Source organism: Babylonia areolata, chromosome 3, assembly GCF_041734735.1.
Source record: "Babylonia areolata isolate BAREFJ2019XMU chromosome 3, ASM4173473v1, whole genome shotgun sequence".
NCBI lineage: Eukaryota > Metazoa > Mollusca > Gastropoda > Neogastropoda > Buccinidae > Babylonia > Babylonia areolata.
In genome coordinates, this window is record NC_134878.1 from 63,489,472 (window position 1) to 63,514,140 (window position 24,669).

General features: G+C 42.7%; 1 protein-coding gene across 2 annotated transcripts in view; it reads right to left on the bottom strand.

Moving 5' to 3' along the window:
* The window catches only part of LOC143280189 (trafficking protein particle complex subunit 13-like), a 185,232-nt gene that overhangs the window by 24,087 nt on the left and 136,476 nt on the right, over window positions 1–24,669 (bottom strand). For both annotated transcript variants that reach the window (XM_076584794.1, XM_076584796.1), the window contains exons 2-6: window positions 22,766–22,934; window positions 14,257–14,341; window positions 12,401–12,531; window positions 4,646–4,718; window positions 3,745–3,789 (exon numbers count right to left, since the gene is read on the bottom strand). In XM_076584794.1, coding sequence (XP_076440909.1) covers window positions 3,745–3,789; window positions 4,646–4,718; window positions 12,401–12,531; window positions 14,257–14,341; window positions 22,766–22,934 — 503 coding nt within the window. The remainder of the gene's footprint in view (window positions 1–3,744; window positions 3,790–4,645; window positions 4,719–12,400; window positions 12,532–14,256; window positions 14,342–22,765; window positions 22,935–24,669) is intronic.

Sequence of the window (24,669 nt, forward strand, 5' to 3'; positions counted from 1 at the left end):
AAAAGAAAGTGAAATAGTGACCAAAAAACATTTTTTTTAATGAAAAGAATGGTTCTCTCTTCTGATGAACATGAAAACAACAATTGCAAAATGAAATTATATGAAACTGTAAGAAATAAAATAAACAAAAAATGACTAGATAAATGCATATAAATTAAAATAAATAAACGAATAAACTTTCTTTTTTAAAAGGATGATGCGATATGTTGAATCAACTAAGAAAAAGAAATTTTCAATTCCAATGAAAAGCAAAAACAAAGAAAAAAACTATTTAAAAAACCACAAAAAAACTTAAAGACAGAGAGAGGAAAAAAAGAGGTTTAAAAAAAAAACATAAGAAAAAAAAAAAATATGAAATACATTTCATAACTCGCCATACCTACGGGGGGAAAAAATGAGAGAGAGAGAGATACAAATATGTAGCGGAACAGACCGAAGCAATCCAGAGAGATGGGTGGGTTAATCCATGGCTGACAGCAATCTGAAGGAACCAGCCAATATGGTATTTTTTACCAAAGTGTTTCATGTGTGAGAGAGAGAGCGAGAGACAGCGAGACAGAGAGAGAGAAAAGAAAGCGGGGAGGAGAAGGTATGGCTCCAGTCACAGCAAAGAGCATCTCTGTACTTTGTTTCATGCTTCTGTAAAGTGACTGGTAGCGGTACTGGGTTGTCCTGTATGTCAATGAATCAGCTGCAAATCTGTATATAGTGTGTGTGGTGTGCTTGAGGTATGTGCGTGCGTGTGTGTCCGTCTGTCTGTGTGCACACACATGCATGAACTCACACACACGTGTGTATGTGTGTGTTTATGTGTGTGTGTGTGTTTATTTGTGTGTGCATGTGCATGTATGTATGTGCATACAAGTCTGTATATATGCAAGTGCATGCAAGCATATGTATGTGCATGCAAGTGCACACCTGTATCTTAAAGCGATTCAAAGGTTCCCACCCACCCCACGTCCCCACCACCCCTCATTTTTAACAACTGTTTATGTATGCCAAAGACTGACCAAAAACCATGACTAACAATTTACCAAAACTTGCATTAACATTCACAAAGGCCACATCCATCTCATGTTCACTTACTTTTCTTTGAACTAAAGTGGTTAGTTTTATATTTCTCCCACCACCAAATAATGAAAAAGCAGAAACATTAGCAATCCAGATAACCTGGATAACAAAACTGCTGCAAAAACAAACGGGAAAACAGAAAAAAAAAAAGAAAAAAAAAGCAACACAAAAGCCCCACTGATGTCGATACACTTACAACAAAATCCTGGATGGTGCCGGAAAAGGAAAAAAGACAACATCAAAGTGAACAGACTGGTGATGAAACAACTGACATCTATTCACCACAATCACTGACAATCACTTTATACACTGACGACTATTCACCACAATCACTGACAATCATTTCATACGCTGACGACTATTCACCACAATCACAGACAATCATTTTATACACTGACGACTTCGCAACAATCACTGACAATCATTTCATACACTGACAATTATTCACCACAATCACTGACACATCAACACAGTCATTAGCTTATACACAAACAAGAACTAATCACCACAGTCACTTAAAATATATTAGGTACACTAACAATCAATGTATACACAAACAATAACTATTCACCACAACCAAACACAGAACTATTCTGTACAGTGACACAATTATTTTGTACACAAACAATAGATATTCACCCACTGGTCTAAAAATAGATGGATAGCGCATGCCATCTTTGCACCCCTTTGCTAACTGAAGCTAGCGGAAGTGTTCAATCAGCCATTTTGCTTCTTGTGTCAGTACAGCACGAAGCAGTAACTTCATATATGTAGCCGAGCACTCAGCTGGCTTCACGGCAAGCTTTCACTTGCTCCAGGCGTTAGTTAAGCTGACATTCCGGTGTGTGCCTCCACAGCAAGTTTGTGCTACGTGTCACTGCACTGTTTTCCTGTGATAACTTTAGTAAATAAACCATTGGCAGATTTCAATCAAGACACAACATTTCGCATGTCATGGGAGAAAGCATAACACGATTTCATCGAAGACATGCGGTTACAGTCCAGAAACTACCACCAGTTAGCAGACGACTTCTCAATGGACTGACAGCCAGATATGAGTGACAATATGTCGTCCAGTTAGCTTTAGCTTCCCTGGCCAATGAGCTATCCATGTATTTTTAGATCAGTGATATTCACTACAATCACTGACTGTCATTCTGTACAGTGAAAAAATCATTTTATACAGAAACTATTTACAACATTCACTGACACCATCAATGAATCATTCTGTATATTGACACAATCATTCTGTACACTGACACTACCATTCTGTCCACTGACAACTCAAGCCTATCACTTATAACCACAGTCCAACCAGTCATTTGAATACGCTTACATCCTTGCATATGGTGACTGCTTTGATGCGTGTCTGAAGCAGTATCTCAGCAAGTTTTGTCTCAATTCTTATTCCTTTTTTTTTTTTTTTGCTTTGTAAAGCAAAAATTTGTTAAGCGTGTCAACATGGCTGCAAGGACATAGGGTACAGAAGAGGTGGCTAGAATTCTGTTTGATTTTCTGCATGTCGACAATAACAACTATGAAAACGTGTTAGAAAATTCAAAATAATGTTGGTGTTGATCAGCCGAAGTGATCGTGGTTATCCTGATGATGACTGAATGCTACAAGGTACATCAACAGGAAGGGGGCCAGAACATGTTACAAGTGGGAAAAGAAAAACCCCAATATTTTACTATTTTTAGCTTGAAACCTTCATAATCATTTCTGGGTTTTCATTTACTACAAAATCTCCTGGATGAAGGCTTCAAGCCGAAATATTCTGTACAGTGAGCTTTTGAGTTGTAATACTGTGTGATAGTTTGTGGGGCTTTGGGTGGGAGGTTTGTGTGTTGCTAAATCAAATCATTGTGCTTAGTCAGTTAGTGCCTCGCCAACCACTATGGCCATCTCAAGGATATTGCCACATCAGCATCTACTTCAACTTGGTTCAATGGTAAAAAAATAAAATTAAATTATTTACTGCATCAATCTTTTCACTCAAAATGTTTAAAAAATCTTTCAGAGTTTAAAACATTCAAATCTGTTTAAAAAATGTTCACTTCTTTCAAGAAGTCCTTTAGCGTCCACAGAGGACATCGCAGAACAAAGTCTTCAGAGAATCTGCTGTGTAGCGTCTGTTTCTAATGTCATGCAGATCCCAGCAGTTGATAAGCACATGTTTCACAGTGAGAGGCTGCATTCATGCATGCATTTGTGAAAAACTGTAAATGAGACATCCAACCATACAGTTTCCATATAGTGATATACTACTGCATGTCCATGTAGGCAAGAGTGGGATAAATTTTAAATGAGACGTCTAAACATATGTGTGTCTCACTGTCTGGGCATGCATGTATGTGTGATCAGCTTTAAGACTAAAAGAGACATTTTTCTGTTCATCCCACTGACCAAGCATGAAGTGAATCTGAATTAAACAGAATCTCCTTTCACTTCCTTCCCTACCACCTCAGCTTCATCTATTGTCTTTTCTTCACTTTGGAGAAAATGTACAGTGACGGGACCATGACATATCTAGCAGAGTAGCATTAAAACACAATAGGGATAAAGTGAATCACAGGCAACTCTAACAAGCGGCCAACAAAACACTGTTAATGAAAAGAAAAGAAAAAACAAACAAACAAAAAACCACACAGAGATATGATGCACTCTACTCACCTCAGCATTGTAAAACTTGGTCTTGACATCCAAGGGTTTTAACACCTGTGAAGTGAGAAAATGATACATGACACAGGAAGCTGGTGACGAAATAAAAATGTGTTGGTTTAGACGAGTAATTATGAGGCGCTGAGAGAGAACGACAAGACACACTGAGTGTACATACACAGTTCCAAATATGTGCTGACTCCCATGTCTTCTGTATCACGCATAATATTTTTACAAATAATTCTTTTAAAGAAATTAGAAGAACAGCAGCATGCTTTTTCATACCTCGGTCCTATCACCTGGAATAAACTTCCCCACCAAATCTGCCAAGCTGAAAGAAAATCTCCATTCAAATCTGGCCCCAAAACACATCTGTACAAATCTGCTTTCATGTATGTCCAGGTGTTGCCATGTGGTGTGAAGTGCACACACATATCTGTGTGTGTGTGTGTGTGTGTGTGTGTGTGTGTGTTGTGCTTTGTCATTGGCACATTACATTGCTTTGCTTATGAGTATTGATAATAGTGTCCTGTCGTTACTTTCTGGAACACTTTTTCATCTTAGTTCTGGGCCCCAGTGCTATCAGAGGTGTAGCACATTATAAATAGTAAAATACACTTAAATATCATTTTCAAATTAGATGAAATAGATGGGTATATGATTTCGAAAGACCTACACACACAAAAATTGAATAAATATATGGGGGGAAAAAAGCTCTGTGTGTGTGTGCATGCATGCATCATACATATATGTGTGTGTGTGTTTAATGTATGCATATATGTGTGTGCGCACATATGCCTGTGTGTGTATGCCGCAGGTAAGAGAGACAGGTAAACAGAGTGGCAGACGGAAGACCATCAGAGACACAACAGGCAGTGATGGTGACACAAACAACGAACAACTCACCACTCACCTGAAACTTGAAAAATTTGCGAAACTGCATGCGTTCCCCTGAAGGATGAGCATAGCTGACTGCACACACCAGTCTGCAACACATCTTTGGGTCAGTCCTAGCCAGCCATACTGATTCTACATTTGGCAATTTCACATTTTAATAGTAGTTGAGTGCAGACAAAACAAACTGTGAACACCTAAATTATTGCACCTATTTTGCCGGCAGTTTCTGTGCATGCATGAAACGATATTACCATTAGATGTTGCAATCCATCTTCTGTGGATTTCTACTCTATTTTGTACGTTTTTTTTGTTTTGTTTTTTTACTCAATTTTGATGCCCATTCGGTCACTTATCTAACATGCCACCATCTTGCTTTTTCCGTCCCACAAACCATGGAAATGTAACCAATAGGTGCAATAATTTGGGATGCTAAAATAGGACATTACTCTTTGAGCGCTGTGCACACCCGAGTCACTTAAAATTAAATGATTGGGCAAGACGGCGTGACGAGATGATTAAGTTTGAACGCAAGTTTCCCGCCCAAAATGCCAAAGTTTCTATTCGTCAAACTGCTTTCGTATTCAAAATTCTTGTACCTACATCAACACAAAATTGTGAGCATACCTGCAGTAAATGTTTCACCCATTTCGTGTGGTTTTCGACATTATTTTGAGGGCTCCTGTACTTATTCTTTTTTATAAAGATTCGATGACTGCACTTTGTGCAGCCATCTTGCCGCTGTCAGCTGTTCCTTCCGGTTTGGGGCCCGCCAATCGTGCAATGGTTAAAAAAACACACACACACAAAACAAACATGGCGGTGTGAATCGACAAGTGTTGAATCATGTACATGATAGGGACGTATTATGTCGTTTTTAAAACGAACTCTTGATTAGGAGGGTGGATAACACGCTACCTGTCATTTCTTACAGACATACATTGCATCCTCCTGAGCACATTAATTTTGTGTCATATTCCCACGTCCATTTTTTTTTTTTTTTTTTTTTTTTTTTTAAGATAGCTGGCACGTGTGTTTGACCAAAGCATAATATTCACGCGCGTGATACAGGTGAATTATATGTTTTGATGTTGTCTCAATTTTAACCAACCATATTTCACTCTTACTAATCTCAGATCTAAATAGCGTAAACTGCAGCTATGAATATTATCATCGGCTGACGAAATTCCAACCTTAAAACAACAAGCGTTGACATTTTTCCATCTAAAGAGACTAATGTATCTCTCAGTTCATGTCTTTTGCTGAATGAACACAAAAGAATGAATCCTGCTTAGGTTCCATGCAATGTATTTTGTACAAAGACAAAATCGGTACATACTGAATGTTATTTAATTCTGGGAGCAAAATTTGTCATTTTGATAAAATCTCAATCTTGCTCAACTTGCGCGCAAAGCACAGCATGCTCACTGTGTTAAGAATCTGTCCCGACTGGATCAACACGATCACATACATGTAGTTGTCTCCACATAAGTCAACTGGGTCTGGATCTGGATCTGGACGAATGCGCTACTGAAGCCAAGGATTGACAATAACTGCAACGGAGATGGGGATGGAGAGGGGGTGTGGGGTGCACACAGGAGTAGGACTAGGGGTGTTGGCCCTGGGCCGTCTCCAGCCAGCTGGTCTGATGTCGTCAGACACGTTATCCCACTCCATTATTGTTCTAATGAAGTAGGAGTTCTTGTATGTTCAGTGTTTGATGGTGGTACTACAAAACACCTGCTGTTGTTTGTTGCTGAGCGTTCGACGATGTTTTGTGTGATACAGTCCCTGTAGCGTCTCGACACCTTTCTATCGTGTTGTCTCGTTGGGCAAGTCGACACATTTCTTTGCCCTCGGTCAGCCGACTTCTTTTCCTCAATCAATTTTCCTCGTTAACTCCACCGCCTGACACATCACACGCGTCGAATAAATTATCGTGCCCCAGTAAAGAAACTCCCCCTGGTAAGTGGACATGCACTGAAACCACAAAATTTGTTTAATGTTACAAAAATAATCATTGCGTCAAAGCCAAGGGTGTAGAAGGAAGAACACATTCCCCTTGTCACTTTGAACTCAATGCATGTAAATTTTGCCGTTCTTCTTGGCGTTCACAGCTAAACCATCAGTGCAGATCCTGGCGATTTAATGGCGTTTTCTCCAGCTCTTCTTGGTTGCCATGTAGTTTGGTCGTGGAGTGGAGTGTCGACAGGCCACACATCTTGTCTTGCCTGTTTGCACAGGGGGGCAGTTTTGGAAGATGTGTGTGCTCCGCTGTCTGGTCTGCCTGTCCACAGGGACAGGTGGGAGATGGCACCAGCTTCAGATTTCGGTAAACACGTGATTGTTCAGTCTGTTGCGTCCCTGTGGGAGATGGCACCAGCTTCAGATTTCAGTAAACTCGTGATTGTTCAGTCTGTTGCGACCGGTGCAGAGTCTCACCAGGACACTGCTGCTTTCTGGGTAACGTGTGCTAGTTGTCCCGGACTGCTGTAGGCGCCGTAAGCGCCCTGATGACTGACTTCATCTCACTGAGGCTGACGCTGTTGTTGGGTTGCTCCCATAAGGCGCCCACGGGCTGGGCTCCACGGGAGGATGACCCGTCTCCTCCTCGCCACTTTCTGTAGCGCTGCCGACATGGGTATTTTGCCGTTCCAAACACCAGTTCACATCAACACACATAGACACCAACACGAACGCACGCACGAGCATGCACTCGGCTTTCTGCTTGGATTTTTAAAAGTAAACTTCAAACAACATCAAATATGCAGCAGTTCATGTGGGATGTAAGAGAAGCAACACCAGATGTGATTATCTAGCATTAGAGTTGCCCCACAGAGAAACCCGTATACATATGTTGAAACAAAATCTAAGCAATTTTCAAACATGTATATAATAATTGTCACAACCCTTAAGGGGGTGGAAGCGGGAGGGGGGACTGTGGGTGAGGACGTTGGAAATATGAGGTGGGGGGGAAGGAGTGGAAGTGAGGGAATTTGGAATGGACAGGGCTGAAGGGGAATGACTGTAGAGGCGAACCCTGGAGTTCCGTCGGGGTGGCAGACAGGGGGAACCCACAGGAAAAGGTCAAGGGAACAAATCTGTAACAAGACTCCCATGTCTCTGTAGACAATGCTCTAACTCGTTATGAAGGAGTACCCCTCCCCCTCCCTTTCCTTAAGCAATCCACATTACGCAAGTAGGCGAGTAAGTGGATATTGATGCAGTCGCTTCCACACAACTACCAATGACAAAAAGTACAGGAACCGCCCATTATTGTTTCTCATAATTAAGGAGTTAAACCTGCATATAATACGCAAGACACATTTACCCTAAATGACAGTTTGTCGTTATTTATAATGCTAGTTTCGAACTGCAGAAACAAAACTCAATGAGGTAATATATACAAATCATTGTACTACATTTCCAGCACGACACAAAAATGTTTTGGGAAATTTAGACAGTTTTCATTGTAAAGAAGGTATATTTGAAACAATAAATCGAGCCGAATACATGTCAAAATAACACTTAACAACCTTATCAATTTTCCCCAAAAATATCTAGAAATAAAAGAATACTGGATTTAAAAGATTTCCGTTAAAACAATCCCCAAAATACAACCAAAAGTCACAAGTTACGACACTAACACCACGAGGACAAACTAACTATACAACTCCCCCCTCACCTGTCACCAGGCAGGAATCAGGCTCACCACTGGCCCAGGAGAGAACAAGAAACACAGATCCACACAGAGGCGGAAGGGGGTCACACAAGAATCGAATCCCACGACTGTCCGAGAGGGCACCCAACAGCTCGCTTGCTGGAACGGCGACCCTTCTCCTTCCAAAGCTCGGCACCAAAGGCAAAGCAAAACCTTTCTTTCAAAACGATGTTAACTCCGAACTCCTCTCAGAGTTCAGAGCGAGAATGACTAAGGACATGTCAGACACACATCACAACAGATTCACGTGCATCAGTTCGGAACAGAACTGAGCACACAAGAGAACGATAGAGGAAAGAGGGGAAAGGAGAGGAGGGGAAGGGAGAGGGGAAAGGGAGAGGAGGGGAAGGGAGAGGGGAAAGGGAGAGGAGGGGAAGGGAGAGGAGGGGAAGGGGAGAGGAGGGGAAGGGAGAGGGGAAGGGGAGAGGGGAAAGGGAGAGGATGGGAAGGGGAGAGGAGGGGAAGGGAGAGGGGAAGGGAGAGGAGGGGAAGGGAGAGGGGAAAGGGAGAGGAGGGGAAGGGAGACGAACACACGAACACACGCACAAATGAATGCCACGAGCCGTGACAATAATAATTATTAAAATTCAGTGACTTCAGAGACTCCACCGCTCCACATGTTCCCAAACCTGTCCAGCGCGCATGTCGAACTTGCTGTTGCCTTCATTTTATCCCGCCTAGATCATTGCAATTCTCTCTTGGCTGGCCTTCCCAAGGATAAACTCTACAAGCTCCAGAAAAACAGAACAGTGCAGCTCGACTCGTCCTTAAAAAGTCGAGGGGAGAGAGTGCTGCTGCTCTCCTGCGGTCACTTAACTGGTTGCCTGTTCAAGCCAGAACTGAATATAATGTTGCCTGTCTATGTTTTCAGTACCTGAATTGTGATACCACACCCTCATATCTTTCTGAGCTTGTTAACCCGTAATAATAGCCAAACAAAACATTGAGATCTCTGACTCCTCCCAGCTAACTGTTCCCCGTGGAAAGAGGTCATTTTCCGTCTTCGGCCCAACAACTTGGAATTCTCTGCCTATTGCTCTCAGACAAACAACTCATCTATCTACATTTAAAGCAAATCTTAAAACTTATCTCTTTAAAAAATACTTTAAAGTAGGGTGTGTGTGTGCGTGTGTGTGTGTGGAATGGATACACTGGTAAAGTCGAACCTTGGATTAGTCAGCCTTTTATCTCTGTCCGCAAAGGATAGACTGTTCAGGGAACGGGTGCCACACGTTTCGCCAACGCTTTGTTCCACAAACCCGGCCCTTTCCCTTTCCGCCGTCATGTCAGCATGGTCGTTTCGCCCACACACTCTTCAAAATTTGTCGTTCCGCCTCCGTACTCACGTTGGTTTCGCCTGCTTGATGAGGTCATGTTTCTGATGGAAACTTGTTTCAGCTGCTAAAACACAGGCCATGCATTTTGCACGGTAGGTACAACCCCAGCACACTACAATTTGGTAAAGGTAATAAGTGATGGGAAAACTGAAATTGAAACCCATCTGTATCCAGTCTTCTGACCTCCGAAGCTGTTGGCGATTATTGGGTGAGATCGCACACACCAGAAGGGCAACATCACATGCAAACGTGGAGGAGATCTTTCATTACTCCACAACTATAAAATGTATTCTAATTTATAGTTAATAATAATAATAATAATATCTTTATAGCGCTGAATCTCGTGCAGAGACAAATCTAAGCGCTTTCACACCAGTCATTCACACCCATGCATAACTCTAAAAATGAAAGAAATTGAAGACAAGGAAGGCAGGGGAGGGAGGCTATCTTGTGAAGAGCTGGGCCGGGCGCAGTAACGAAAGGTATCCCCTAAATGCTCGGGTTGGAAATGAAAATGGGGAGCATGGGCCAGCAAACGCGGAGAGCCCCTAACCGTGCGCTTACGAATCGAACGCCTGAAACAAAGAATTGAAAATGTTTTTGTTAATGGGCAAAAAACATCGGCGGAAATGGTGGCAGCGTGCTTAAATGCAATTCGCATTTAGAATGCACATGTCACTCGGCAGAGAGAACGAGGGAGAACGACGATACGATGCAGCTATTCCCATATCGTTCACATCTATACAAGTGTTGGTGACATAATCACCTCCATCAAAATGCATTTGGATGTATACAGAACTGTAGTCTGATGTACAAGGGGCGGAGGCCAAACGAGCGGACTTGATACGTCTGTAGGCGAAACGCGCGTAGCCGAAACGTTGTGCAACCGTTCTTCGCTGGCAGATACAAAATGAAATACATAATATATTGTCACCAACGTTGTTGTTCCTCTCTACAAGGGTACAACAAAACGTTCTGGTTCCGTTTGCTGTTGTTGTTTTTCCTCTCCAAACTTCAACCACTCCTTAGCAGTGTACAAGTTTTAGCTCTACAAATACTCCTTTAGCTTGGTGTGCAATTTTTATTTTCTAAAAAAAATCTTATTATATCACTAAATGTGTGCAACCATCACAACATGGTTTCAAACTTCATATACATTGTGTTTTTTGTTTGGTTGGTTGATCTTTATATATATAGAGAGAGAGAGAGAGACAGACAGACAGACAGAAACAGAGACAGAGAGAGAGAGATTTGTCCCCCCCAAAAAAGGAAAGACAAAAGAACATGAAAGAAACTAGTGAAAAGGGGCAAAAGACAGTGAGACGAAGGGAGAGAGGGGAGAGAAAGAAGAAGAGGAAGACGGAGACGGAGACAAAAAATAGAGTTGGAGACGGAGAATCTGCGAGGGAAGTGATCTTTGGGATCAACGCTATGTTGGCACTGGTTTAAAAAAAATTAAAATTAAAATTAAAATAAAACACCTCATACTCCCTCCACACCGCTTTTTTTTTCTTTTTTTTTTTCATGTTGTTCAGAGGGAATCCCACGTGAGCCATGAAGGCTTTGCCTCTTTCCCTGTGGGCACAACAAGGTGTGCATGTTTGTGACCAGGCCAACGGAAAGCCACAGTAATTTCGTCTTTTGTTTGATGTGGGATTGACCTGTCACCGGTCACTGATGACATTCATCTTCTTTTCCACATCTCATGTTAAATGGCATTTTCTTTGTTCTCACACACACTCACGCAAACACACACACGCGCGCGCGCGCGCGCACGCACAAACACACAGACACACACACACATACACACACACACAGACACACACACACACACACACACACACACACACACACACACACCACACACACACACGTTCCTTCGTCATCTCGTACTGAAATAGCATTCATTTTTTATGTTCTCTCTCTCTCTCTCTCTCTCTCTCTCTCTCTCTCTCTCACGCACACACACACACACACACACACACACACACACACACACACACAGTGTATGTATACACAAACACAGACACACACACAAACACACATAAACATGCACGCATTTGCACGCACGGACACATACGCAAACACATACGCGCGCAGACGTAAACATACACACATACGCACGCTCACACACATAAACACACACGCATGCACGCACACACATACATACGCACACGCAAATACACTTAAGCACACACAAACACACATAGTACACACACACACACACACACACACGACACATCACACACACACACACACGACACATCACACACACACACACACACACACACACACGACACATCACACACACACACACACACACGACACATCACACACACACACACACACACACACACACACACACACACACACACACACACACGACACATCACACACACACACACACACCCACACACACACACACGACACATCACACACACACACACACACACACACACACGACACATCACACACACACACACACACACACACACACACACACACACACACACACGACACACACACACACACACACACACACACGACACATCACACACACACACACACACACACACGACACATCACACACACACACACACACACACACACACGACACATCACACACACACGACACATCACATACACACACACACACACACACACACACACACACACACACACACACACACACACACACACACACACCGTGACCTACATGTGCGTGCCGAGCTCCTTGACCTCGTGGTGGATGACGTCATCAATGCTGTGGTCTGGCAGCAGCTCTGGCACCGGCTGGTCCCCGACTGACGTCAGGTTGATGCGCTGGGAGCCCGTCTGGAGGTCCGCCTGCGACATTTCCGCCTAGACCCATACTGAGCTGTACGGCTGTGTGTGTGTGTTTCTTGGGTTTCATTAGTTTGACTTTTATTCTATATTTTAGTCTGTTCTGCTTTATTTTATTTTGTTTTGTTTTGTTTTACTTCTTTTCTTTTTTTCTTTTTTTTACTTTATTTTATCTTATTTCATTTTATTTCTCTTTATTCTATTTCATTTCATTTTACTTTAATCTATTTTAATTTGTTTTGTGGAAATGTTTTACACAAACCAAGGACAGTCTCTGCAGACCTGATCAGCGCCCTAGGTTTATGCAAAGGTCAGGCAGTCAGGCATGTAGTACCAGCAGCAGCAACAACAGCAGCAGCACCAGTAGTAGTAGACGGGCGCAATAGCCGAGTGGTTAAAGCGTTGGACTGTCAATCTGAGGGTCCCGGGTTCGAATCACGGTGACGGCGCCTGGTGGGTAAAGGGTGGAGATTTTTACGATCTCCCAGGTCAACATATGTGCAGACCTGCTAGTGCCTGAACCCCCTTCGTGTGTATATGCAAGCAGAAGATCAAATACGCACGTTAAAGATCCTGTAATCCATGTCAGCGTTCGGTGGGTTATGGAAACAAGAACATACCCAGCATGCACACCCCCGAAAACGGAGTATGGCTGCCTACATGGCGGGGTAAAAACGGTCATGCACGTAAAAGCCCACTCGTGTGCATACGAGTGAACGCAGAAGAAGACCAGTAGTAGTAGTAGTAGTAGTGGTGGTGGTGGTGGTGGTAGTAGTAGTAACTGACCACAACATAGTCAGTGAGTGTTGCTCACCACCAACAACCACGTGCACACAGTTAATCAGCACGCCTCCAAGATCTGAAAGCTGTGACGTGATTCCATTGTTCAGTCTGGGACCGAAAACAGGTCTCATAACTGAATAGTACGTACAATCACGTGTTTTTTCTGACCAATAAAAGAGTGTAAAATCAATTAATAAATAGAGTAGATCTTCGCAGAGTTCTTTAAAAAAAAAAAAAAAGTACAATGACCGACAAACACATAATACACACAAACAGAAAACACACGCTTGAAAGAGAAAAAAAAAATATGGGAAGAACGGTCCAGCAGACAGAGATTCCAACAAGCACACGAGGCTCCTGGCTCACTGCACGCAAGGACAAGGATTCTGACCACACCTTTTCAGTGCCGGTCTGGATGTAGATACTCTGGAAGACAAACCGAGGCATGACGGGAGCAATCGCCGAGTGGTTAAAGCGCTGGACTTTCAGTCTCAGGGTCCCGGGTTCGAATCTCGGTAGCGTCGCCTGGTGGGTAAAGGGTGGAGATTTTTCCGATCTCCCAGGTCAACATATTGTGCCTGAACCCCAATTGTGTGTATACGCAAGCAGAAGATCAAATACGCACGTTAAAGATTATATAATACATGTCAGCGTTCGTGGGTTATGGAAGCAAGAACATACCCCGCATGCACACTCCCGGCCCCGAAAACGGAGTACGGCTGTCTACATGGCGGGGTAAAAACGGTCACACACGTAAAAGCCCACTATTGTAACATACGAGTGAACGTGGGGGTTGCAGCCCACGAACGAAGAAGAAGAAGAAACCGAAGCATCAGTTGACGAGGGACCAAAAGTGTTGCGATACTCATGAATATGTCATGCGCATATTTATGAAGGCGTATGCATGTCGATGAATGGTCCTGAAACATGCATGACGGGGCTTACCTTCAACGTGATGTCCTTACACAGCTGGTTGCTGTCGTTGTGTACACTGATGTAACTGGAGAACGTCTCCCCCAGGAAAATGTTCCTGCAACACCGCCCCGCCACCACTCATCTTCACATGTATAACACCGCCCCGCCACCACTCATCTTCACATGTATAACACCGCCCTGCCACCACTCATCTTCACATGTATAACACCGCCCTGCCACCACTCATCTTCACATGTATAACACCGCCCTGCCACCACTCATCTTCACATGTATAACACCGCCCCGCCACCACTCATCTTCACATGTATAACACCGCCCTGCCAACACTCATCTTCACATGTCTAACACCGCCCTGCCACCACTCATCTCAACATGTATAACACCGCCCCGCCACCACTCATCTCAACATGTATAACACCGCCCCGCCACCACTCATCTCAACATGTATAACACCGCCCTGCCACCACTCATCTTCACATGTCTAACACCGCCCTGCCACCACTCATCTCAACATGTATAACACCGCCCCGCCAACACTCATCAACATGTATAACACCGCCCTGCCAACACTCATCTTCACATGTATAACACCGCCCTGCCACCACTCATCTCAACATGTATAACACCGCCCCGCCAACACTCATCAACATGTATAACACCGCCCTGCCAACACTCATCTTCACATGTCTAACACCGCCCTGCCAGCACTCATCTCAACATGTATAACACCGCCCTGCCAACACTCATCTCAACATGTATAACACCGCCCTGCCAACACTCATCTCAACATGTATAACACCGCCCTGCCACCACTCATCTCAACATGTATAACACCGCCCTGCCAACACTCATCTTCACATGTCTAACACCGCCCTGCCACCACTCATCTCAACATGTATAACACCGCCCTGCCAACACTCATCTCAACATGTATAACACCGCCCTGCCACCACTCATCTCAACATGTATAACACCGCCCTGCCAACACTCATCTCAACATGTATAACACCGCCCTGCCACCACTCATCTCAACATGTATAACACCGCCCTGCCAACACTCATCTCAACATGTATAACACCGCCCTGCCAACACTCATCTCAACATGTATAACACCGCCCTGCCACCACTCATCTTCACATGTATAACACCGCCCTGCCACCACTCATCTTCACATGTATAACACCGCCCTGCCACCACTCATCTTCACATGTATAACACCGCCCTGCCACCACTCATCTCAACATGTATAACACCGCCCTGCCACCACTCATCTCAACATGTATAACACCGCCCCGCCACCACTCATCTCAACATGTATAACACCGCCCTGCCACCACTCATCTTCACATGTATAACACCGCCCTGCCACCACTCATCTTCACATGTATAACACCGCCCTGCCACCACTCATCTCAACATGTATAACACCGCCCCGCCACCACTCATCTTCACATGTATGATAGTCGGTTGTGTCCGACTATGACCATCAGAACAGCAGAGGAGGTGACTGCTGTTCCGACTATCTGGGGCTAGAATTTGATAAAAGTGGAGAGTGTCTTGCCCATGTTACATCCCCACTCTCTCGACCAAGAGGGTTTTAGGACAGTCGGCGTTGGGATGGTTCCCAAAGGCCAATTAGCCCTCTATCAAGGCTGCAGCGTTAAGAGCCAATGCAAGTTTTCCTTCTCGTTTGAGAGTCACAGTCCTTCACAAAAGACTAAGCTGTAAATGATTTTCCATTTGCAATGGAGAAACCATTGATAATACAGATCTCACTTTGCTGTTGGTCCCAGTGTAAAATCTGAACATGATGCTGTCACAATCCTCTTCACAGCACAAACCTGACATATAGCAAGACCCTCGTTACACCGCCATTTTAACATGACAACACTGCCTGTTCACAACACAGCCTCCACATCACACATCAACCTTCACAACAACACAGCACGACTCTCACAACACGTGAACAGCACAGACAGACAGACAGACAGACAAACAAACAGACAGACAGACAGAGAGCAGCAAGCGAACGCCTGTTAACACAGCAAACAAAAGTCTTGTAAAACTGTGTTTCTTTTCAATCAGGGGATGGTTTGTTTGCAAGTGCCAGATTTTGTGGGCGGGGTTTTTTTTACCATTATTTTAAATCTCCCTCCCTCACTCACACTCTCTCTCTCTGTTTCTCATGCTCTCCCTCCCCTTCCCCCTCCCCCCCCCTCTCTCTCTCTCTCGATCTCTCCCCCCTGCCTCCAACCCTCCTCCCCTCCCTCCCTCCCTTCCTCTCTTGCCCTCTCTATCTCTATATCAACGAGACACACCCACACACCAGAGAAGGTGTGCACACATGTGTAAGATGGCTTCACAAGCTTGATCAAGTCCAAGACAGCGTAATCCCACACCCCCCGTTGTGTGTCTGTTGTCTTTGTGTATGTGTGTGTGTGTGTGTGTGTGTGTGTGTGTGTGTGTGTGTGTGTGTGTGTGGTTATCTCTAAATTTGTACAGTTTGCGTGTGCACGCGCATGTGTATACGCATATAATTTTATGCAAATCCCTCTGTGTGTGACGACTGCTCTCTCACTACCACACAGAACTATTTCGTGCATGCCTGTACTATTGTTATTGATGGGTATTTTTCTCCATACCTCTATTACTGCTATTGAAGGGTATTTTTCTGCATACCTCTATTACTGTTATTGAAGGGTATTTTTCTGCATACCTCTATTACTGTTATTGAAGGGTATTTTTCTGCATATCTCAATTACTGTTATTGAAGGGTATTTTTCTGCATGCCTCTATTACTGTTATTGAAGGGTATTTTTCTGCATACCTCTATTACTGTTATTGAAGGGTATTTTTCTCCATACCTCTATTACTGTTATTGAAGGGTATTTTTCTGCATACCTCTATTACTGCTATTGAAGGGTATTTTTCTGCATACCTCTATTACTGTTCCATGTCAGGTCAGGTCTCTACCTGCCACAGGTACCATGTAACCCTGTGCTACCTGTCACATGTGGGCAGATGGTGCTCGATAGCCTGGGAAGGCAGTCCATCTAAGACAAGGAAAAGTCTGAAGTAAAACCCATGAAGTGCTAAGGAATGCAGGACCCTCTCGACATGCATTGACCCTGGGTCCATGGCCATGTCCCGACTTTCAGTAGCCGCGCCCCCGTGCCTCCGAGGAAGGTTTTTGAGCCAGAGGCTAGGACAAGGACAGTCTGATATAAAACCTACGACCTGAGGACCTCACTGTCACCGTCCCAGCTTGCTAGGCTATGGCAGATGAACCACGGGTGTAAAGGGTGGGGCCAGTACTGCGCACACTGCACTCCACCTAAAAATTCCATTGCGCAGGCTTGAAGGACACGTCCACGTCCACGTCCACGTCTATTACTGTTATTGAAGGGTATTTTTCTGCATATCTCTATTACTGTTATTGAAGGGTATTTTTCTGCATATCTCTGTTACTGTTATTGAAGGGTATTTTTCTGCATATCTCTGTTACTGTTATTGAAGGGTATTTTTCTGCATACCTCTATCATTGTTAGTGAAGGGTATTTTTCTGCATACCTCCATTACTGTTATTGAAGGGTATTTTTCAACATATCTCTATTACTGTTATTGAAGGGTATTTTTCAACATATCTCTATTACTGTTATTGAAGGGTATTTTTCTGCATATCTCTGTTACTGTTATTGAAGGGTATTTTTCTGCATATCTCTGTTACTGTTATTGAAGGGTATTTTTCTGCATATCTCTGTTACTGTTATTGAAGGGTATTTTTCTGCATACCTCTGTTACTGTTATTGAAGGGTATTTTTCTGCATACCTCTATTACTGTTATTGAAGGGTATTTTTCTGCATAACTCTATTACTGCTATTGAAGGGTATTTTTCTGCATACCTCTATTACTGCTATTGAAGGGTATTTTTCTGCATACCTCTATTACTGTTACTGAAGGGTATTTTTCTGCATACCTCTATTACTGTTATTGAAGGGTATTTTTCTGCATATCTCTGTTACTGTTATTGAAGGGTATTTTTCTGCATACCTCTGTTACTGTTATTGAAGGGTATTTTTCAACATATCTCTATTACTGTTATTGAAGGGTATTTTTCTGCATACCTCTGTTACTGTTACTGGAGGATATTCTTCTGCATATCTCTGTTACTGTTATTGAAGGATATTTTTCTGCATACCTCTATTACTGTTATTGAAGGGTATTTTTCTGCATACCTCTATTACTGTTATTGAAGGGTATTTTTCTGCATACCTCTATAACTGTTATTGAAGGGTATTTTTCTGCATACCTCTATAACTGTTATTGAAGGGTATTTTTCTCCATATCTCTGTTACTGTTATTGAAGGGTATTTTTCTGCATACCTCTATAACTGTTATTGAAGGGTATTTTTCTGCATATCTCTGTTACTGTTATTGAAGGGTATTTTTCTCCATATCTCTGTTACTGTTATTGAAGGGTATTTTTCTGCATATCTCTGTTACTGTTATTGAAGGGTATTTTTCTGCACATCTCTGTTACTGTTATTGAAGGGTATTTTTCTGCATACCTCTATTACTGCTATTGAAGGGTATTTTTCTGCATACCTCTATTACTGTTATTGAAGGGTATTTTTCTGCATACCTCTATTACTGTTATTGAAGGGTATTTTTCTGCATACCTCTATTACTGTTATTGAAGGGTATTTTTCTGCATACCTCTATTACTGTTATTGAAGGGTATTTTTCTGCATACCTCTATTACTGCTATTGAAGGGTATTTTTCTGCATACCTCTATTACTGTTATTGAAGGGTATTTTTCTGCATACCTCTATCATTATTATTGAATGCCTCTATGATCGTTATTGAAGGATTTTTTTTTTTTAACTGCAGTCCTCTATGATCGTTATTGAAGGATACTGATCTATTACTGCAGTATTCTATGACCGTTATTGAAGGATATTGATTTTTTTACTGCAGTCCTCTATTATCGTTATTGAAGGATATTGATTTTTTTACTGCAGTCCTCTATTATCGTTATTGAAGGATATTGATTTTTTCTGCAGTCCTCTATGATCGTTATTGAAGGATATTGATTTTTTTACTGCAGTCCTCTATTATCGTTATTGAAGGATATTGATCTATTACTGCAGTCCTCTATGATCGTTATTGAAGGATATTGATTTTTTACTGCAGTCCTCTATGATCGTTATTGAAGGATATTGATCTATTACTGCAGTCCTCTATGATCGTTATTGAAGGATATTGATTTTTTCTGCAGTCCTCTATGATCGTTATTGAAGGATATTGATTTTTTCTGCAGTCCTCTATGATCGTTATTGAAGGATATTGATCTATTACTGCAGTCCTCTATGATCGTTAATGAAGGATATTGATTTTTTCTGCAGTCCTCTATGATCGTTATTGAAGGATATTGATCTTTTACTGCAGTCCTCTATGATCATTACTGAAGGATACTGATCTTTTACTGCAGTCCTCTATGATCGTTATTGAAGGATATTGATTTTTTCTGCAGTCCTCTATGATCGTTATTGAAGGATATTGATCTATTACTGCAGTCCTCTATGATCGTTATTGAAGGATATTGATCTTTTACTGCAGTATTCTATGATCGTTATTGAAGGATATTGATTTTTTCTGCAGTCCTCTATGATCGTTATTGAAGGATATTGATCTATTACTGCAGTATTCTATGATCGTTATTGAAGGATATTGATTTTTTCTGCAGTCCTCTATGATCGTTATTGAAGGATATTGATCTTTTACTGCAGTATTCTATGATCGTTATTGAAGGATATTGATTTTTTTACTGCAGTCCTCTATGATCGTTATTGAAGGATATTGATCTTTTACTGCAGTCCTCTATGATCGTTATTGAAGGATATTGATCTATTACTGCAGTACTCTATGACCGTTATTGAAGGATACTGATCTATTACTGCAGTCCTCTATGATCGTTATTGAAGGATATTGATCTATTACTGCAGTCCTCTATGATCGTTATTGAAGGATATTGATCTTTTACTGCAGTCCTCTATGACCGTTATTGAAGGATATTGATCTTTTACTGCAGTCCTCTATGATCGTTATTGAAGGATATTGATCTTTTACTGCAGTCCTCTATGATCGTTATTGAAGGATATTGATCTTTTACTGCAGTCCTCTATGATCGTTATTGAAGGATATTGATCTTTTACTGCAGTCCTCTATGATCGTTATTGAAGGATATTGATCTTTTACTGCAGTCCTCTATGATCGTTATTGAAGGATATTGATCTATTACTGCAGTCCTCTATGATCGTTATTGAAGGATATTGATCTATTACTGCAGTCCTCTATGATCGTTATTGAAGGATATTGATCTATTACTGCAGTCCTCTATGATCGTTATTGAAGGATATTGATCTATTACTGCAGTCCTCTATGATCGTTATTGAAGGATATTGATCTTTTACTGCATGCCTCAAAGTAGTTACTGAAGGATTTTTTTTAACTGCATGCCTCTGTTGTCGTTATTGAAAGACATTATTTTTTTTTATCTGCATGCCTCTATTGTCGTTATTGAAAGACCTTTTTTTTCTTTTTTTTTACTACAGGTCTTTATAATCGTTATTGATGGCTATTCATTTTTTTCTGCAAGCCTCAATAATCGTTATTGAAGGATATCAATTTTTTTTTCTGAATGCCTCTAATATCGTTACTGAAGGATATTTTTTTTTTTATTGCATGCCTCTATTATCGTTATTGATGGCTATTCAATTTTGTCTGCATGCCTCAATAATCGTTATTGAAGGATTGGGTTTTTTTTTTTTTTTTTTTTTTTTTTTTACTGCATGCCTCTATGATCGTTATTAAAGGATATATTATTATCGCGTCACTATATAGAGAATCACGCGTTTTCCTCACATCGCACCCCCACACACAACACAACACAACACAACACACACACCACCACACCACACCACAACACAACGCACACACAACGCACACACAACGCACACACAACACAACACAACAGACAGACACACACACACACACACACACACACACACACACACACAACACAACACAACACACACAACACAACACACACACACACACACACACACACACACACACACACACACACACACACACACACAACACAACACAACACAACACAACACAACACAACACAACACAACACAACACAACACAACACACCACACCACAACACACCACACCACAACACAACACAACACAACACCACACACACACACACACACACACGCACAACACAACACAACACAACACAACACAACACAACACACACACACACACAACACAACACAACACAACACAACACACACACACACACACACACACACACACACACACAGTCCTCAAATCTAACTTGTCCAGATTACCCCATTTCCCTTTCAACTCTCTTCCCGTCTGGAACCGACCAGCATGCCATAAGGTTCCACACGCTGCAGTGTAAGCCAGCTTCTCAAACAGAAATGGATATCAATGTGTGTGTGTGTGTGTGTGTGTGTGTGTGTGTGTGTGTGTGTGTGTGTGTGAGAGAGAGAGAGAGAGAGAGAGAGAGAGAGAGTGGGGGGGACGTTTCGATTTATATAGTCCTAGTTCCGGAACGTTCCACGTTCGATACAAGCACACACACACACACACACACACACACACACACACACACACACACACACACACACCAAGTAACCTAATCTGTTTAACATAGGTCCACCTCACCTAACATGTTGCCGATTTCAAAGATTCATTGAAAAAAAGTAAGTAATCCTTTTGCCCCAACTTGGGGTTTTGAGGATACAACAACAATACACACACCCTGAATCACAGCTTCAGTCCAACAAAGTCACAAAACGAAACGAGCATCACACACACACACACACACTCTCTCTCTCTCTCTCTCTCTCTCTCTCTCACACACACACACACACACACACACACACACACACAAACTAAAGAAACATATATTTCAAAAACGAAAACAAAAAAAAAAAATCAAATTTCAGCAAATTAACAAATGCGCCCCAGATGAATGGACAAAATGAATTACAATCCCCTCCAAAGTTTTCTGAATCTACTTCAAGTGTGTGGGTTTTTTTTCCCCAGCACAGAAATAAATTGCACAAACCAAGCGTTGGGTGGTGGTAAACTCCTATTTTGGCATCCTAAATTCCGAAACCTCTTTCGCCGACAATTTTTTTGTGCATGTATCAAACGATATTACCATTTAGTAGTAGATATTTGTAACCCATTTTTAGTGGATTTCGATTTTTTTTTTTGTTTTTAGTTTCTTTGTTTTGTTTTTCCTCCTTCTTCTTCTTTTTTGTCCTTTGCATTGAAGGTTATTTCGACTCTTATTTTGTACGCTGTTTTACAAAACGCTTATTAACATTGTATCAGAATAGTTCTATTCTGAATTCCATTTGACGTTCTAGAAGGGGAAACAAATCCATATGGGCCAACCATCACCTACCCGAAGTTCTGAGGCAGGGTCAGGAGGTCACCCAGGGGGAAGTAATCCAGGCCGCGCGGCTTGGAGAGATCTGATTCGTTGAGGCGCCGAATGAGGTCGCCGCACAGGTCACGGGAGTCACTGCTCATCGGCTGGAAGGCCATCAGCGTGGGCTTGGTCAGCCGCATCACTGCGCACACACACACACACACACACCACGTGAGCAGTTGCAAAATAAGACCATAAACGTATCTCGTATGTGTGTGTGTGTGTGTGAGCGTGCGTGCGTGCGTGCGCGCGTGCGTGCGTGTCCGTGAAGACAGATCGAGTGGAAAAGAGAGACAGACAGACAGACAGATGAACGGACGGACGGGCAGAGAGGCAGACACAGACAGACAGAAACCAGAAGGACAAACTGACAGACTGGCTCGGACAGACAAGCCGTGGTCACAGACCAGAAAATGGCAGCAGGACGTACAGACCTCTTCACCATTCCCCGTTTAATCTGACACAACTTTATTACACCCAGGGTGTATTTGTATTTGGTATTTTGTATTTTGTATTGCTTTTTTATCACAACAGATTTCTCTGTGTGAAATTCGGGCTGCTCTCCCCAGGGAGAACGCGTCGCTATACTACAGCGCCACCCATTTTTTTTGTATTTTTTCCTGCGTGCAGTTTTATTTGTTTTTTTCCTATCGAAGTGGATTTTTCTTCAGAATTTTGCCAGGAACAACCCTTTTGTTGCCGTGGGTTCTTTTCCGTGCGGAAGTGCATGCTGCACACGGGACCTCGGTTTATCGTCTCATCCGAATGACTAGCGCCCAGACCACCACTCAAGGTCTAGTGGAGGGGGAGAAAATATCGGCGGCTGAGCCGTGATTCGAACCAGCGCGCTCAGATTTTCTCGCTTCCTAGTCGGATCGCGTTACCTCTAGGCCATCACTCCACTGTACCTTAAGAGATTCAAAACCGAAATCAATCACACGATACCACGAATGAACACCTCTCCTCAGCAAAAATGCCGCGAGCTGTGAAGCAAGTGACTGATCCCCAGACTGAGGCAGACGCTGTTGTGACAGGCCACGACAGCAGGCTCGCACACTGACACCGTGGTTCTGAGACGGTGCTCTCTCATTAACGGGGAACAACTTGACATGATATGAACAGAGACGGGGGGGACCTGTGAAGCACAGAGACAAGAACAGAGAGAGGGACAGGCAAACAGAGACAGAGACAATCGGGCAGACTGAGACAGGCTGACAGATAACAGACAGACAGAGACGAGCAGACAAACAGACAGTCACAGACAGACAGAGAGAGAGACAGGAGTACCGTGACACAAGACTACCATTAGGAGTACCATTAGGAGTGCCGTGACACAAGACTACCATTAGGAGTACTATTAGAAGTGCCGTGACACAATACTACCATTAGGAGTGCCGTGACACAAGACTACCATTAGGAGTGCCGTGACACAAGACTACCATTAGGAGTGCTGTGACATAAGACAAACATTAGGAGTGCCGTGACATAAGACAAACATTAGGAGTGCCGTGACACAAGACTACCATTAGGAGTGCCGTGACATAAGACTACCATTAGGAGTACCGTGACACAAGACTACCATTAGGAGTGCCGTGACATAAGACAAACATTAGGAGTACCGTGACACAAGACTACCATTAGGAGTGCCGTGACATAAGACTACCATTAGGAGTGCTGTGACATAAGACTACCATTAGGAGTGCACACAAGACTACCATTAGGAGTGCTGTGACATAAGACTACCATTAGGAGTGCACATAAGACTACCATTAGGAGTGCCGTGACACAAGACTACCATTAGGAGTGCTCTGACACAAGACTACCATTAGGAGTGCTCTGACACAAGACTACCATTAGGAGTGCTGTGACACAAGACT